At 41.6% G+C, this 20079-nt stretch overlaps 1 protein-coding gene across 1 annotated transcript in view; it reads left to right on the forward strand.

Annotated features, from left to right (window-relative positions):
- The window catches only part of AQP1 (aquaporin 1 (Colton blood group)), a 35302-nt gene extending 16336 nt beyond the window's left edge, over positions 1-18966 (forward strand). The window contains exons 2-4 of the mRNA XM_073677211.1: positions 12150-12314; positions 15244-15324; positions 15500-18966. Of these exons, the coding sequence (XP_073533312.1) occupies positions 12150-12314; positions 15244-15324; positions 15500-15676 (423 nt within the window). The 3' untranslated portion in view covers positions 15677-18966. The remainder of the gene's footprint in view (positions 1-12149; positions 12315-15243; positions 15325-15499) is intronic.
- The last annotated feature ends 1113 nt before the right edge of the window (positions 18967-20079 follow it).

Genomic DNA, 20079 nt, shown 5'->3' on the forward strand with positions numbered 1-20079 from the left:
ACACTCATCTGTGGACCGGTCTGTCCTGACTTTTTGTATCTCATCAGCACAAAGTAAAAATTCTGCCATTGTGTGGGGGTCTGTGGGGAGTCTCTGGGGTACAGACTATTTCAGACGTCTTAGAACTTTTTTTCTTCTACTACTCGTCTGATCACTAATTAAGCAACACGGTATCCGGTAGATCCCCAGATTCCTGATAGGTGCTGATGAGGTGTAACAAGACCAAACAGATCTGTGTTTAGATGAATGTCTGAGATTAGCAGATCCTTTGGTCACATTCTTATGGCGGACATGCAAAATAAATTAATGTTGGTCAAACCAAAGCCCGGACAGTCTAATGTTTGTTTGGGAGTATTCCGACTCTTCCAATGGCAGATATTAGGGAAAAAAATTGGGCATATTGGATTTTAACATGTCCAGTGTTTTATTCTCAATGGAGATGAGATGCCAGAGTAGAGATGGGGGAATAAATGCGCAGGACCCTGGTCCAGGTCAGTGTTCCATGGTTGCCAGACGGGAGCCCAGCAGACCACCTCCTGCTTGCTGGTATCCCACCTCGTTGTGTGAGTAGCCAGACTGGCACGACATGGTAAGTCCGTCATGCTGCAATGATGTCACTCTAAGCCGAAGAATCCAAAACAAGGAGCCAGGGATGCAGGCAGGTAGGAGGTGGTCTGCTGTGCTCCTGTCCAGAGGCCACAAAATACTGACCTAGGCACTGAACCTATTTACACCAGAAGAATCAGTCAATGGCTAAAGGTGATGATAAACCTCAGATTGCTGTAGTCTCTAGCTCATTCAGCCAAAAGCTGTCACTCCTTATTCTTCAATGCATATGCACACTCAGCCAAGTGCATGCATATTCAATAGGAGAAGGGGAAAAGCTGTTGACTCCACAGACTTCTCCCTCCTCTGACTCCACAGACTTCTCCCTCCTCTGACTCCACAGACTTCTCCTTCCTCTGACTCCACAGACTTCTCCCTCCTCTGACTCCACAGACTTCTCCCTCCTCTGACTCCACAGACTTCTCCCTCCTCTGACTCCACAGACTTCTCCCTCCTCTGACTCCACAGACTTCTCCCTCCTCTGACTCCACAGACTTCTCCCTCCTCTGACTCCACAGACTTCTCCTTCCTCTGACTCCACAGACTTCTCCCTCCTCTGACTCCACAGACTTCTCCCTCCTCTGACTCCACAGACTTCTCCCTCCTCTGACTCCACAGACTTCTCCCTCCTCTGACTCCACAGACTTCTCCCTCCTCTGACTCCACAGACTTCTCCCTCCTCTGACTCCACAGACTTCTCCTTCTTCTGACTCCACAGACTTCTCTCTCCTCTGGTTCCACAGACTTCTTCCTCCTCTGGTTCCACAGACTTCTCCCTCCTCTGACTCCACAGACTTCTCCCTCCTCTGACTCCACAGACTTCTCCCTCCTCTGACTCCACAGACTTCTCCCTCCTCTGACTCCACAGACTTCTCCCTCCTCTGATTCCACAGACTTCTCCCTCCTCTGACTCCACAGACTTCTCCCTCCTCTGGTTCCACAGACTTCTCCCTCCTCTGACTCCACAGACTTCTCCCTTCTCTGACTCCACAGACTTCTCCTTCTTCTGACTCCACAGACTTCTCTCTCCTCTGGTTCCACAGACTTCTTCCTCCTCTGGTTCCACAGACTACTCCCTCCTCTGACTCTACAGACTTCTCTCTCCTCCGACTCCACAGACTTCTCCCTCCTCTGACTTCACAGACTTCTCCTTCCTCTGACTCCACAGACTTCTCCCTCCTCTGACTTCACAGACTTCTCCTTCCTCTGACTCCACAGACTTCTCCCTCCTCTGACTCCACAGACTTCTCCCTCCTCTGACTCTACAGACTTCTCCCTCCTCTGACTCCACAGACTTCTCCCTCCTCTGACTCCACAGACTTCTCCCTCCTCTGACTCCACAGACTTCTCCCTCCTCTGACTCCACAGACTTCTCCCTCCTCTGACTCCACAGACTTCTCCCTCCTCTGACTCCACAGACTTCTCCCTCCTCTGACTCCACAGACTTCTCCTTCTTCTGACTCCACAGACTTCTCTCTCCTCTGGTTCCACAGACTTCTTCCTCCTCTGGTTCCACAGACTTCTCCCTCCTCTGACTCCACAGACTTCTCCCTCCTCTGACTCCACAGACTTCTCCCTCCTCTGACTCCACAGACTTCTCCCTCCTCTGACTCCACAGACTTCTCCCTCCTCTGATTCCACAGACTTCTCCCTCCTCTGACTCCACAGACTTCTCCCTCCTCTGGTTCCACAGACTTCTCCCTCCTCTGACTCCACAGACTTCTCCCTTCTCTGACTCCACAGACTTCTCCTTCTTCTGACTCCACAGACTTCTCTCTCCTCTGGTTCCACAGACTTCTTCCTCCTCTGGTTCCACAGACTACTCCCTCCTCTGACTCTACAGACTTCTCTCTCCTCCGACTCCACAGACTTCTCCCTCCTCTGACTTCACAGACTTCTCCTTCCTCTGACTCCACAGACTTCTCCCTCCTCTGACTTCACAGACTTCTCCTTCCTCTGACTCCACAGACTTCTCCCTCCTCTGACTCCACAGACTTCTCCCTCCTCTGACTCTACAGACTTCTCCCTCCTCTGACTGTACAGACTTCTCTCTCCTCTGACTCCACAGACTTCTCTCTCCTCTGGTTCCACAGACTTCTTCCTCCTCTGGTTCCACAGACTACTCCCTCCTCTGACTCTACAGACTTCTCTCTCCTCCGACTCCACAGACTTCTCCCTCCTCTGACTTCACAGACTTCTCCTTCCTCTGACTCCACAGACTTCTCCCTCCTCTGACTTCACAGACTTCTCCTTCCTCTGACTCCACAGACTTCTCCCTCCTCTGACTCCACAGACTTCTCCCTCCTCTGACTCTACAGACTTCTCCCTCCTCTGACTCCACAGACTTCTCCCTCCTCTGACTCCACAGACTTCTCCCTCCTCTGATTCCACAGACTTCTCTCTCCTCTGACTCTACAGACTTCTCCTTCCTCTGACTCCACAGACTTCTCCCTCCTCTGACTCTACAGACTTCTCCCTCCTCTGACTCCACAGACTTCTCCCTCCTCTGACTCCACAGACTTCTCCCTCCTCTGACTCCACAGACTTCTCCCTCCTCTGACTCCACAGACTTCTCCCTCCTCTGACTGTACAGACTTCTCCCTCCTCTGACTGTACAGACTTCTCTCTCCTCTGACTCCACAGACTTCTCCCTCCTCTGACTCCACAGACTTCTCCCTCCTCTGACTCCACAGACTTCTCCCTCCTCTGACTCCACAGACTTCTCCCTCCTCTGACTCCACAGACTTCTCCCTCCTCTGACTCCACAGACTTCTCCCTCCTCTGACTCCACAGACTTCTCCCTCCTCTGACTCCACAGACTTCTCCTTCTTCTGACTCCACAGACTTCTCTCTCCTCTGGTTCCACAGACTTCTTCCTCCTCTGGTTCCACAGACTTCTCCCTCCTCTGACTCCACAGACTTCTCCCTCCTCTGACTCCACAGACTTCTCCCTCCTCTGACTCCACAGACTTCTCCCTCCTCTGACTCCACAGACTTCTCCCTCCTCTGATTCCACAGACTTCTCCCTCCTCTGACTCCACAGACTTCTCCCTCCTCTGGTTCCACAGACTTCTCCCTCCTCTGACTCCACAGACTTCTCCCTTCTCTGACTCCACAGACTTCTCCTTCTTCTGACTCCACAGACTTCTCTCTCCTCTGGTTCCACAGACTTCTTCCTCCTCTGGTTCCACAGACTACTCCCTCCTCTGACTCTACAGACTTCTCTCTCCTCCGACTCCACAGACTTCTCCCTCCTCTGACTTCACAGACTTCTCCTTCCTCTGACTCCACAGACTTCTCCCTCCTCTGACTTCACAGACTTCTCCTTCCTCTGACTCCACAGACTTCTCCCTCCTCTGACTCCACAGACTTCTCCCTCCTCTGACTCTACAGACTTCTCCCTCCTCTGACTGTACAGACTTCTCTCTCCTCTGACTCCACAGACTTCTCTCTCCTCTGGTTCCACAGACTTCTTCCTCCTCTGGTTCCACAGACTACTCCCTCCTCTGACTCTACAGACTTCTCTCTCCTCCGACTCCACAGACTTCTCCCTCCTCTGACTTCACAGACTTCTCCTTCCTCTGACTCCACAGACTTCTCCCTCCTCTGACTTCACAGACTTCTCCTTCCTCTGACTCCACAGACTTCTCCCTCCTCTGACTCCACAGACTTCTCCCTCCTCTGACTCTACAGACTTCTCCCTCCTCTGACTCCACAGACTTCTCCCTCCTCTGACTCCACAGACTTCTCCCTCCTCTGATTCCACAGACTTCTCTCTCCTCTGACTCTACAGACTTCTCCTTCCTCTGACTCCACAGACTTCTCCCTCCTCTGACTCTACAGACTTCTCCCTCCTCTGGCTCCACAGACTTCTCCCTCCTCTGACTCCACAGACTTCTCCCTCCTCTGACTCCACAGACTTCTCCCTCCTCTGACTCCACAGACTTCTCCCTCCTCTGACTCCACAGACTTCTCCCTCCTCTGACTGTACAGACTTCTCCCTCCTCTGACTGTACAGACTTCTCTCTCCTCTGACTCCACAGACTTCTCCCTCCTCTGACTCCACAGACTTCTCCCTCCTCTGACTCCACAGACTTCTCCCTCCTCTGACTCCACAGACTTCTCCCTCCTCTGACTCCACAGACTTCTCCCTCCTCTGACTCCACAGACTTCTCCCTCCTCTGACTCCACAGACTTCTCCCTCCTCTGATTCCACAGACTTCTCTCTCCTCTGACTCTACAAACATCTCCCTCCTCTGACTTCACAGATTTCTCCCTCCTCTGACTCCACAGACTTCTCCCTCCTCTGACTCCACAGACTTCTTCTTCTGACTCCACAGACTTCTCTCTCCTCTGGTTCCACAGACTTCTTCCTCCTCTGGTTCCACAGACTTCTCCCTCCTCTGACTCTACAGACTTCTCTCTCCTCCGACTCCACAGACTTCTCCCTCCTCTGACTTCACAGACTTCTCCTTCCTCTGACTCCACAGACTTCTCCCTCCTCTGACTTCACAGACTTCTCCTTCCTCTGACTCCACAGACTTCTCCCTCCTCTGACTCCACAGACTTCTCCCTCCTCTGACTCTACAGACTTCTCCCTCCTCTGACTCCACAGACTTCTCCCTCCTCTGACTCCACAGACTTCTCCCTCCTCTGGTTCCACAGACTTCTCTCTCCTCTGACTCTACAGACTTCTCCTTCCTCTGACTCCACAGACTTCTCCCTCCTCTGACTCTACAGACTTCTCCCTCCTCTGACTCCACAGACTTCTCCCTCCTCTGACTCCACAGACTTCTCCCTCCTCTGACTCCACAGACTTCCCCTTGAACAATGGATGGGTTATTTTATAAACCAATATGTCCAATTCTTCCATACTACTGACATCTGCTGTCAGGGGGGAGTTTCTTACGTTTTCAGGAACTCTGCAGCCTCCATTCTCCATAAACCCCCCAACTTTAGTATATAAGGGAGGAACTGCCCAGAGGGTAGTACAACCCCTCTCTCTTAGAGGGTAAGTTGTTTCCAGCTTCTATGTTTTTTAGACTTGGTGTGTTGTGGTGAACCGTCATTGAGGAATGTGGCCTGTTCTCATTTTTGGAGGCCCCTTCATCTCTACATATAGAGGCCCAGGCTGTGTTTATGCTGCACTTGACAGTTTCTAGATTGCGCTCTGGAAATTGCACAGGTGTTTTCTCTCATCCTGGAGGTCAGAGACACAAACTTCAGGGATTTTACCATTACTGATAAGGTTCCTCACGGAGATACTGTAAGTCATGTGCTATGAGGGTTTCTGAATCAGCTAAGAGTTTATTTTATTCCAATATAAAGTTATAATAAAACTAAACATTTCAACATAAAAAAATGTAAAAGAGAATTTATTTTTGCATCTGAGCTCTAAATATCTCCCAGACTTCTCTCGTGCTGCACGTACTCTCTGTAATGCTTTCCCTGGGACCGTCAGGCTGATTCTTAGTTTCAGGTGCACTTTTGATGGATAACTGGATACAACCATGACCCCACACAGGCAGATCTAATTACCCATAACCCTTCACTCTTTACCCTTCTTTGTGCCTTAGCTCTATATATATGCTATATACACATTACAGCAGTGTTGGCAGTGGTGACGAGATGGGCTGGCTTGGACTGGCACCTTGGTGAAAACTGGTTTTATTACATGCACCATTTGGCAAATGTTTGCATCTACAGTACAGACCAAAAGTTTGGACACAGCTTCTCATTTAAAGATTTTTCTGTATTTTCATGACTATGAAAATTGTCCATTCACACTGAAGGCATCAAAACTATGAATTAACACATGTGGAATTATATACTTAACAAAAAAGTGTGAAACAACTGAAAATATGTCTTATATTCTAGGTTCTTCAAAGTAGCCACCTTTTGCTTTGATGACTGCTTTGCACACTCTTGGCATTCTCTTGATGAGCTTCAAGAGGTAGTCACCGGAAATGGTCTTCCAACAATCTTGAAGGAGTTCCCAGAGATGCTTAGCTCTTGTTGGCCCTTTTGCCTTCACTCTGCGGTCCAGCTCACCCCAAACCATCTCGATTGGGTTCAGGTCTGGTGACTGTGGAGGCCAGGTCATCTGGCGTAGCCCCCCATCACTCTCCTTCTTGGTCAAATAGCCCTTACACAGCCTGGAGGCCCCTTTAACACATACCACGATTCATGATGCACAGATACCGCAGAGAAATATATATATATATATATATAGTGCAATGCAAAGATTTCACTTCTTACATTACATGAGTGATATCTATTGTAAATTCCACAATAGCTCAGAAACCGGCGAATCGCTCCACACAGAATACTGGCCCCCATAAAATGCTCCATACAGAATACTGGCCCCCATATAAGGCTTTATCTATCTATCTATCTATCTATCTATCTATCTATCTATCTATCTATCTATCTATTATCTATCTATTATCTATCTATTATCTATCTATCATCTATTATCTATCTATCTATTATCTATCTATTATCTATCACCTATCTATCTATCTATCATCTATTATCTATCTATTATCTATCATCTATCTATCTATCATCTATTATCTATCATCTATCTATTATCTATCTATTATCTATTATCTATCTATCATCTATCTATTATCTATCTATCTATCTACTATCTATCTATCTATCTATTATCTATCTATCTATCATCTATCTATCTATCATCTATCTATTATCTATCTATCTATCTACTATCTATCTATCTATCTATTATCTATCTATCATCTATCTATCTATCTATTATCTATCTATCTATCATCTATCTATCATCTATCTATCTATCTATCTATCTATCTATGTATTATCTATCTATTATCTATCTATCTATCATCTATCTATCTATCTATTATCTATCTATCATCTATCTATCTATCTACTATCTATCTATCTATCTATTATCTATCTATCTATCATCTATCTATCATCTATCTATCTATGTATTATCTATCTATTATCTATCTATCTATCTATTATCTATCTATGTATCATCTATCTATCTATCTACTATCTATCTATCTATCTATTATCTATCTATCTATCATCTATCTATCATCTATCTATCATCTATCTATCTATCTATCTATGTATTATCTATCTATCTATCTATCTATCATCTATCTATCTATCTATTATCTATCTATCTATCATCTATCTATCTATCTATCTATCATCTATTATCTATCTATCTATCATCTATCTATCTATCATCTATTATCTATCTATCATCTATCTATCTATCATCTATCTATTATCTATCTATCATCTATTATCTATCTATCTATCTATCATCTATCTATCATCTATCTATCTATCTATCTATTATCTATCTATTATCTATCTATCTATCATCTATCTATCTATCTATTATCTATCTATCTATCATCTATCTATCTATCTATCTATCTATCTATCTATTATCTATCTATCTATCTATCTATCTATCTATTATCTATCTATCTATCTATCATCTATCTATCTATCTATCTATCTATCTATCTATTATCTATCTATTATCTATCATCTATCTATCTATCTATCTATCTATCTATCATCTATCTATCTATCTGTCCCTCCATCCATAGATACATTGTTACTTTGTGCTCATGTTACATTTAGTGACCTGGGCTCAGATACAAATACATTTTCCCCCCAGAAACATTGGATAAAGTTGCGGCCGGTAATGTCTGCCGTCAGGTTCTGGCTGAGCGCTTGATGGGTGAATGGCCTTTAATCTGTGATACTTGTGATAAATGGCGGACAGAATCCCTATAGCTGGCGACGCTTTGTGAGGGTTAGCGGAGGAATGCAGAGCGAGGCTGCCATGAATAGAGGCCTTCAGTCTCCAGCCTCTCGCTGTGCCGGGACGTTGGCCATGGTGTGTATGCGTCCGATCACGCCCGCCCTGGTGATGAAAGAGGGGCTTATCCGGATTCTGTCCTCGTGCTCCATATAAACAACAGGAGCGACGACTCTAAATAAAACCCCTCCCCGGTGAAATCATGAGACCCTCATTTAATGCACAAAACCCCATTGAACATAGATGTGCGTTTCCATCTCGGCGGTGGAAAATTCACTCGGAATTAAAAAAAAAAATTCTATTCAAGGAAAATACAACAGAAAAAAATACCCAAAAGTGGAGATAAGCATTTGGATGCAGTCGCTATGGCGTCCTCGGCCGCTTACACAGGAGGGGCCGCACATTCCTAATATTACGGGGAGATTTTCAGTGTTATTGTGATATTCACGCCGCAGAATCGTGCACAGTAAAAAAAATATATAAAAGGCTGATTATTAATGACCTGGGTACAGGCAGATCACATAATGGACGCCATGGTGACGGAATTCTGCAGTCATCCAGCCGCCCGATAAACGGTGTGTAATATCTGAGACGCCGTCATCTGTCTGCAGCACCGCGGCCCCCAGGGGCGGGAGCGTAAATGGCGAATACCGGCCACAGGGTCGGAGCAGATGTGACTCATTACAGAGATGGCGCTCGTACGAGAATCTAATAATTACTGAAACCTAAGAATCGATGATGAAGATATAAAGTGCAAAGGAATATAATGGCGCCATATAAGCGAGCAAAATACATGGAAACATAGAGCAGGATGCCAGGCGCGCGTCAGGGTAACGAGGACTCCTAGTGATGGAGTTATACTGGCCCCAGGTTACACTACATGGAAGGTCAATAGTAATCTTTCCCAACTGTATTTACCTATGTATTTACTTACTTCTATAGCGCCATCATATTCCGTAGTGCTGTACAGACATCAGAGTCGCTGTCCCCATTGGGGATGGAGATATCTGTGATCAGTGATTTTCACGTCTTATCACATATTCTCTGGGATTTGGGTCTGGACGGTGACTGCTCCGTTCACACACAGGAATATGCTCTGATCTAAACCCTCCATTGTAACTCTGGCAGGATGTTTAGGGTCGTTATCCTCCCGAGTCTCAGGTCTTTTTCAGCCTCTAACAGGTTTTCCTCCAGGATTGTCCTGTATTTAGCTCCATCCATCTTCCCATCACCTCTGACCAGCTTCCCTGCCCCTGCTGAAGAAAAGACTCCCCAAAGTAAGATGCTGCCACCACCATGTGTGACGGTAGGGATGGTGTTTTCAGGGTGATGTGCAGTGTTAGTTTTCTTCCACACCTAGTATTTTGCATTTAGCCCAAAAAAAGTTCTCCTTTGGTCTCATCTGACCAGAGCACCTTTTTCCACATGCTCGCCGTTTCTACATGGCATTTTGCAAACTGCAAATTGGACTTTTTATGGCTTTGAAAAATGTATTTCTTCTTGCTTCTCTTCCAAAAAGGCCAGAGTTGCGGAATATATGACTAATAATTGTCTTGTGGACAGATTCTCCCCCTGAGCTGTGGATCTCTGCAGCTTCTGCAGAGTGACCATGGGCCTCTTGGCTGCTTCTCTCATTAACGCTCTCCTTGTTTGAGATGTCAGATTAGTTTGGCGGCCACATCTTGGTAGGTTTGCTGTTGTGCCATACTCCTTCCATTTGTAGATGATGGATTGATCTGTGCTCCGTGAGATGTTCAGCGCTTGGGCTATTTTTTATAACCTAACCCTGCTTTCCTCTTATCTCTGACACAAACCTCTGAGGTCTTCACAGAACAGCTGTAGTAATACTGAGAAGAAATCACACCCAGGAGGACGCAATGTACTAATTATGTGACTTCTGGAGGCGATTGGTCACTCAGGATTTTATTTAGGGGTCTCAGACTACAGGGGGCTGAATACAATTGCACAAAACAATGTTCAGATTTATATTTATAAAATAATTAGAAAACTTTATATAATATCTTTTACGCGTCACAAATACTTGTTACTTTGTGTTGGTGTCACATAAGATCCAAATAAAATACATTAAGTTTGTGGGAAAACGTGGAAAAAATGTTTAAATGTTCAAGTGGTATGAATACTTTTTCAAGGTACTGAATCTATCTATCTATCTATCTATCTATCATCTATCTATCATCTATCTATTATCTATCTATCATCTATCTATCATCTATCTATTATCTATCTATTATCTATCTATTATCTATCTATTATCTATCATCTATCGATTATCTATCTATTATCTATCTATTATCTATTATCTATCTATCATCTATCTATTATCTATCTATTATCTATTATCTATCTATCATCTATCTATTATCTATCTATTATCTATCGATTATCTACCTATCTATCATCTATCTATTATCTATCTATTATCTATCTATCATCTATCTATTATCTATTATCTATCTATCATCTATCTATTATCTATCTATTATCTATTATCTATCTATCATCTATCTATTATCTATCTATTATCTATCTATTATCTACCTATCTATCATCTATCTATTATCTATCTATTATCTATCTATCATCTATCTATTATCTATTATCTATCTATCATCTATCTATTATCTATTATCTATCTATCATCTATCTATCATCTATCTATTATCTATCTATTATCTATCTATCATCTATCTATTATCTATCTATTATCTATCTATCATCTATCTATTATCTATTATCTATCTATCATCTATCTATCATCTATCTATTATCTATCTATTATCTATCTATCTATCATCTATCTATCATCTATCTATCATCTATCTATTATCTATCTATCATCTATCTATTATCTATCTATTATCTATCTATTATCTATCATCTATCTATCATCTATCTATTATCTATCTATTATCTATCTATCATCTATCTATTATCTATCTATTATCTATCTATCTATCATCTACCTATCATCTATCTATCATCTATCTATTATCTATCTATCATCTATCTATTATCTATCTATTATCTATTATCCATCTATCTATCTATTATCTATTATCTATCTATCATCTATCTATTATCTATCTATCTATTATCTATCTATTATCTATCTATCTATCATCTACCTATCATCTATCTATCATCTATCTATTATCTATCTATCATCTATCTATTATCTATCTATCATCTATCTATTATCTATCTATTATCTATTATCCATCTATCTATCTATTATCTATCATCTATCTATCTATCTATCTGTCTATCTATCTATCTATCTATCTATCTATTATCTATCTATCTGTCTATCCATCTGTATCATGCCCAGAAATGCATTATAGTTGTAAAATAAACTGTGCAGATAATGTGTACCGGCTCCATGTGAACAATGCTCATTAATCAGCGTCACACAGAATCCGGATCATGTCAATAAACTGTGCACAAAACAGGACAAGTTGAATAATTAGTGTCCAGGTTCATAATACAGAAATATGTAACATATGGTCATAAAGCATCAAATAATGTCTGAGTTCAGATGTCTCACAACTCTGATAGAGCGATCAGGTCAATCGTGATACTCTCTGTTGTATCTAAACTGTCAGATAAAGTCTCTGATGGAAAATCAGCAGCAAACATTCCCCATATGTGATTATTATTAAAATTGTCTTTACCATCTTTTGTTTTTCAGCTAAGTGATGGAGTGACAGCCGGACAGGGTCTGGGGGTGGAGATCATGGTCACTTTCCAGTTGGTGCTGTGTGTAGTTGCTGTCACAGACAGAAGAAGACACGATATTTCAGGATCCGTTCCTCTGGCGATAGGACTGTCTGTAGCTCTAGGACATCTGATTGCGGTAAGAAAACACAAGGTCCATCTATAAACCGAGAAGGCTGCACGAGTGTGTACTATCAGCAGAACAAATACTGCCCCCTATGTACAAGAATATAACTACTATAATACTGCTCCTATATACAAGAATATAACTACTATAATACTGCTCCTATGTACAAGAATATAACTACTATAATACTGCCCCCTATGTACAGGAATATAACTACTATAATACTGCCCCCTATGTACAAGAATATAACTACTATAATACTGCTCCTATATACAAGAATATAGCTACTATAATACTGCCCCCTATGTACAAGAATATAACTACTATAATACTGCCCCTGTGTACAAGAATATAACTACTATAATACTGCCCCCTATGTACAAGAATATAACTACTATAATACTGCCCCTATGTACAAGAATATAACTACTATAATACTGCCCCCTATGTACAGGAATATAACTACTATAATACTGTCCCCTATGTACAAGAATATAACTACTATAATACTGCTCCTATATACAAGAATATAGCTACTATAATACTGCCTCCTATGTACAAGAATATAACTACTATAATACTGCCCCCTATGTACAAGAATATAACTACTATAATACTGCTCCTATGTACAAGAATATAACTACTATAATACTGCTCCATATGTACAAGAATATAACTACTATAATACTGCTCCTATGTACAAGAATATAACTACTATAATACTGCCCCTATGTACAAGAATATAACTACTATAATACTGCCCCTATGTACAAGAATATTACTACTATAATACTGCTCCTATGTACAAAAATATAACTACTATAATACTGCCCCTATATACAAGAATATAACTACTATAATACTGCCCCCTATGTACAAGAATATAACTACTATAATACTGCCCCTATGTACAAGAATATAACTACTATAATACTGCCCCCTATGTACAAGAATATAACTACTATAATACTGCTCCTATTTATAAGAATATAACTACTATAATAGTGCTCCCTATGTACAAGAATATAACTACTATAATACTGCTCCTATGTACAAGAATATAACTACTATAATACTGCCCCTATGTACAAGAATATAACTACTATAATACTGCCCCCTATGTGCAAGAAAATAACTACTATAATACTGCCCCCTATGTACAAGAATATAACTACTATAATACTGCCCCCTATGTACAAGAATATAACTACTATAATACTGCCCCTATGTACAAGAATATAACTACTATAATACTGCCCCCTATGTACAAGAATATAACTACTATAATACTGCTCGTATGTACAAGAATATAACTACTATAATACTGCTCATATGTACAAGAATATAACTACTATAATACTGCCCCCTATGTACAAGAATATAACTACTATAATACTGCCCCCTATGTACAAGAATATAACTAATATAATACTGCCCCCTATGTACAAGAATATAACTACTATAATACTGCCTCCTATGTACAAGAATATAACTACTATAATACTGCTCCTATGTACAAGAATATAACTGCTATAATACTGCTCCTATGTACAAGAATATAACTACTATAATACTGCTCCTATGTACAAGAATATAACTGCTATAATACTGCTCCTATGTACAAGAATATAACTACTATAATACTGCCCCCTATGTACAAGAATATAACTACAATAATACTGCCCCTATGTACAACAATATAACTACTGTAATACTGCCTCCTATGTACAAGAATATAACTACTATAATACTGCACCCTATGTACAAGAATATAACTACTATAATACTGCTCCTATGTACAAGAATATAACTACTATAATACTGCTCCTATGTACAAGAATATAACTACAATAATACTGCCCCTATGTACAAAAATATAACTACTGTAATACTGCCTCCTATGTACAAGAATATAACTACTATAATACTGCTCCTATGTACAAGAATATAACTGCTATAATACTGCTCCTATGTACAGGAATATAACTACTATAATACTGCCCCTATGTACAAGAATATAACTACTATAATACTGCTCCTATGTACAAGAATATAACTGCTATAATACTGCTCCTATGTACAGGAATATAACTGCTATAATACTGCTCCTATGTACAAGAATATAACTGCTATAATACTGCTCCTATGTACAGGAATATAACTACTATAATACTGCTCCTATGTACAAGAATATAACTACTATAATACTGCTCCTATGTACAAGAATATAACTGTTATAATACTGCTCCTATGTACAGGAATATAACTACTATAATACTGCTCCTATGTACAAGAATATAACTACAATAATACTGCCCCTATGTACAAGAATATAACTACTATAATACTGCCCCTATGTACAAAAATATAACTACTGTAATACTGCCTCCTATGTACAAGAATATAACTACTATAATACTGCTCCTATGTACAAGAATATAACTACTATAATACTGCCCCTATGTACAAGAATATAACTACTATAATACTGCCCCCTATATACAAGAATATAACTGCTATAATACTGCTCCTATGTACAAGAATATAACTACTATAATACTGCCCCCTATGTACAAGAATATAACTACTATAATACTGCTCCCTATGTACAAGAATATAACTACTATAATACTGCCCCCTATGTACAAGAATATAACTACTATAATACTGCTCCCTATGTACAAGAATATAACTACTATAATACTGCCCCTATGTCCACGATTATAACTATTGATTTGATTGATATCAGTTGATCAGTGCCTCGGTTGCAGATACTGTGACTATAGAATATAATGGGTTTGCGTTATGTCTGAGAATAGCAGGAGCTGATCGCGTACAGGGGCGTCTCAGGCGTAGAATACATCGGTGACATGCGCCTCTCCGGTGGATCCAGCCTGTGGTGTAACATTGCGGTATTTCGTTTATTTCTTTGTTTGCACAGATCGATTACACTGGATGCGGAATGAACCCTGCAAGGTCTTTCGGTTCTGCAGTAATCGCTAAAAACTTCCAGCATCACTGGGTAAGACTCCACCTGCGCTACCGTTATCTCTGACCTTGGGTCCTCTACAGTAACATATGGGACAATCGCCTAAATAGCAATCGCATAATTAGTATACGTTCACCCTGCTCTCTCACGCAGACAATGGACTCAACATAAAGTCAACTAAACTTTTTAACTTTTTTTTTCTAACCAGATATTTTGGGTCGGGCCGATGATCGGAGGAGCAGCCGCCGCCATTATTTATGACTTCATCTTAGCGCCAAGGACCAGCGACCTAACGGACCGCCTAAAAGTGTGGACCAACGGACAGGTGGAAGAGTACGAGTTGGACGGAGACGACAACGCCCGCATGGAGATGAAACCAAAATAAAGAAAAGTAAAAAAGAAATATAACAAAAAACAAACTTCTGGAGACGTCAGTATTATGGACTTATTTGTACAAAAAAAAAAAGAAACAAAAATATTCCAAAATGCGTTTTGTCATTCGCAGTTTTGTTTTTCCGTTTGTTGCTTCTTTTTGCCTGTCGCGGTTTAATTTCCTAAACCTCATGAACACATACGAGACGTACTGTAAGATTTTATACTTCTCATAGGCGATTGCATGCTACGTTACATATGGCTGACGCTGCAGTACCAATAGAGGGCCACTAATCTGGGGTGAGGGCGGGAGGAAACAGAAAATTATTTTGGGGGTATAACTAATAAAAATGCGCTTATATAGATATTTGCTCAATCACAAGATATATTAGGAGCTGGGAATCTGATATCACTTGATTTAGTAGAATCACAGATTAAAAACATCACACAACAGCGCCCCCACTGAGAGAAATGGTCAAAAAGGGTATTACACACAAAAAAATTAAAATTGATCTTCATTTAAGTCATAAGATTGGAAAACAACAAGCTGATCCTATGTATCTGTAGAGCTAGCAAAGAAAACAGACACAAACTGTTATTGGGGTTTGATTTGATTAAATCGGGTTTTTATATTAATTTTATTTTTTTATATATTTTTGGTAATTTTTTTATTTTTATTTTGCACAACCCGATCTGTATTAAAACATTTTTAAATCTTGCAATTTTCATAGTGGTCACTGGGTTCAATCTAGACTCAAACTTGTTGTTTTTGGAAGTTTACATGAACATTAGCAGCAACAGACTGACGAAGACCTTATCATTAGTATTGAAGCATCTAATGAGAGTGTAAAAAGGGTATTATGAACAGAGGGGGAGGAGGTGAGCTGTGACATCACCTATTGTGAAAGATGGATCTTGTGTTATCTATTGTATATAGAGGTGTTATCAGTCATTGTACAGGAGGAGGAGGAGGTGAGCTGTGATATCACCTATTGTGAAAGGTGGATCCTGTGTTATATACTGTATATAGAGGTGTTATCAGTCATTGTACAGGAGGAGGAGGTGAGCTGTGACATCTCCTTTTGTAAATGGTGGATCCTGTATTATTATCTGTACATAGAGGTGATATCAGTCATTGTACAGGAGGAGGAGGAGGTGAGCTGTGACATCACCTATTGTGAATGGTGGATCCTGTGTTATCTACTGTACATAGAGGTGATATCAGTCATTGTACAGGAGGTGTAGGAGGTGAGCTGTGACATCACCTATTGTGAATGGTGGATCCTGTGTTATCTATTGTATATAGAGGTGTTATCAGTCATTGTACAGGAGGAGGAGGTGAGCTGTGACATCATCTATTGTGAATGGTGGATCCTGTGTTATCAGCTGTATATAGAGGTGTTATCAGTCATTGTACAGGAGGAGGAGGAGGTGAGCTGTGATATCACCTATTGTGAATGGTGGATCCTGTGTTATCTACTGTATATAGAGGTGTTATCAGTCATTGTACAGGAGGAGGAGGATGTGAGCTGTGATATCTCCTTTTGTAAATGGTGGATCCTGTATTATTATCTGTACATAGAGGTGATATCAGTCATTGTACAGGAGGAGGAGGAGGTGAGCTGTGACATCACCTATTGTGAATGGTGGATCCTGTGTTATCTACTGTACATAGAGGTGATATCAGTCATTGTACAGGAGGAGGAGGAGGTGAGCTGTGATATCACCTATTGTGAATGGGGGATCCTGTGTTATCTACTAGAGGTGTTATCAGTCATTGTACAGGAGGAGGAGGTGAGCTGTGACATCACCTATTGTGAATGGTGGATCCTGTGTTATCAGCTGTATATAGAGGTGTTATCAGTCATTGTACAGGAGGAGGAGGTGAGCTGTGACATCACCTATTGTGAATGGTGGATCTTGTGTTATCTACTGTATATAGAGATGTTATCAGTCATTGTACAGGAGGAGGTGAGCTGTGACATCACCTATTGTGAATGGTGGATCCTGTGTTATCAGCTGTATATAGAGGTGTTATCAGTCATTGTACAGGAGGAGGAGGAGGTGAGCTGTGACATCACCTATTGTGAATGGTGGATCCTGTGTTATCTACAGTATATAGAGGTGTTATCAGTCATTGTACAAGAGAAGGAGGTGAGCTGTGACATCACCTATTGTGAATGGTGGATCCTGTGTTATCAGCTGTATATAGAGGTGTTATCAGTCATTGTACAGGAGGAGGAGGTGAGCTGTGACATCACCTATTGTGAATGGTGGATCCTGTGTTATCAGCTGTATATAGATGTGTTATCAGTCATTGTACAGGAGGAGGAGGAGGTGAGCTGTGACATCATCTATTGTGAATGGTGGATCCTGTGTCATCAGCTGTATATAGAGGTGTTATCAGTCATTGTACAGGAGGAGGAGGAGGTGAGCTGTGACGTGACCGGTTGTAAATGATCCATCCTGTGTTATTATCTGTACATGGCGGTGTCATTTTAATACTGTCTGTGATGATAATGAAACTTTTGAAAAGTTTTTTGGAAGAAACAGGAACTATGAGTATAAAATTGCCCCAGTGATCAGTGTGAAAACTGCTAGAATTTTGTTTTTATACAGATTATGGTAGTAAAAAAAAAATACTTTGAACACAAAAGCCTGATTGACACAACAGGTCGAGCTCTGATGATACGTTCTGTGTAATGGCAGTCAGCTACATTTCACATTTTGGATGCGGCTTTGGCTGTGACTGGAGTAAATTAATTTTTTTTGCTCATTTTACTTGAATTATTGCCCAAAAGTGGAGATATGAGATAAGGATGGACCGGTGCAGAATGTGAGAAGCAATGAGAGAGACGTCTCTGAATTTGGGCAGGATAAGAAAAATCAGGAAGTCTAAAAAAAAAACTTGTACATTTTCTTATAGAGTTACTGGAAATAAAACGCATAGATACAATATCTATAAAAACGACATTAGTTATAACATCGGACTGCTTGTAGACTAATCACCAGCCGCCCGCCGTAGAAAGAACGTGTAGAACTTTCTTTACTTCCATTATTTGTGATTTCGGAGTAACCTTTTACGTTCCAGGATACTGGTGTGAACATGACCATAAACTTCTCAGGATGAGGCTGCAGTTGTCGGATGGTCGCTGCTCAGCCCCAGCGGCTGGAGGTCCTAGGACTGCTGGATGTAGGAGGCGTCCTCCGCCGCGGAGCCGCCATGTTCTGTTATTATCCCTCACGTCAGTATTGTACATATATTGGGGAACGATTTCTGAATAAAATCAGCTTCTACTAACAGAGCCGCCTCTCGCTTATTCTCATTGGATGAAAGGATGGCGGCGACCGGGCGGACACTTAAAGGGGGAGAACACTTAAATGGGGAGGACACTTAAATGGGGAGGACACTTAAACGGGGGCAGACACTTAAATGGGGAGGACACTTAAATGGGGAGGGCACTTAAACGAGGCGGACACTTAAATGGGGAGGACACTTAAATGGGGAGGGCACTTAAATGGGGAGGACACTTAAACGAGGGCAGACACTTAAATGGGGAGGACACTTAAATGGGGAGGACACTTAAATGGGGAGGACACGTAAACGAGGCGGACACTTAAAGGAGTGGACACTTAAATGGGGAGGACACTTAAATGGGGAGGGCACTTAAATGGGGAGGACACTTAAATGGGGAGGACACTTAAACGGGGGCAGACACTTAAATGGGGAGGACACTTAAATGGGGAGGGCACTTAAATGGGGAGGACACTTAAATGGGGAGGACACTTAAATGGGGAGGACACTTAAATGGGGAGGACACTTAAACGGGGGCAGACACTTAAATGGGGAGGACACTTAAATGGGGAGGGCACTTAAATGGGGAGGACACTTAAACGGGGGCAGACACTTAAATGGGGAGGACACTTAAATGGGGAGGGCACTTAAATGGGGGCAGACACTTAAATGGGGAGGACACTTAAATGGGGAGGGCACTTAAATGGGGAGGACACTTAAACGGGGGCAGACACTTAAATGGGGAGGACACTTAAATGGGGAGGACACTTAAATGGGGAGGGCACTTAAACGGGGGCAGACACTTAAATGGGGAGGACACTTAAATGGGGAGGACACTTAAACGGGGGCAGACACTTAAATGGGGAGGACACTTAAATGGGGAGGGCACTTAAACGGGGGCAGACACTTAAATGGGGGGGACACTTAAATGGGGAGGGCACTTAAATGGGGAGGGCACTTAAATGAGGAGGACACTTAAATGGGGAGGGCACTTAAATGGGGAGGACACTTAAATGGGGAGGGCACTTAAATGGGGAAGATACTTAAAGGAGTGGACACTTAAATGGGGAGGACACTTAAACGGGGGCAGACACTTAAATGGGGAGGACACTTAAATGGGG

Source organism: Phyllobates terribilis, unplaced genomic scaffold, assembly GCF_046119375.1.
Source record: "Phyllobates terribilis strain yellow unplaced genomic scaffold, ASM4611937v1 Scaffold_4__5_contigs__length_816908805, whole genome shotgun sequence".
Taxonomy (NCBI): Eukaryota; Metazoa; Chordata; class Amphibia; order Anura; family Dendrobatidae; genus Phyllobates; species Phyllobates terribilis.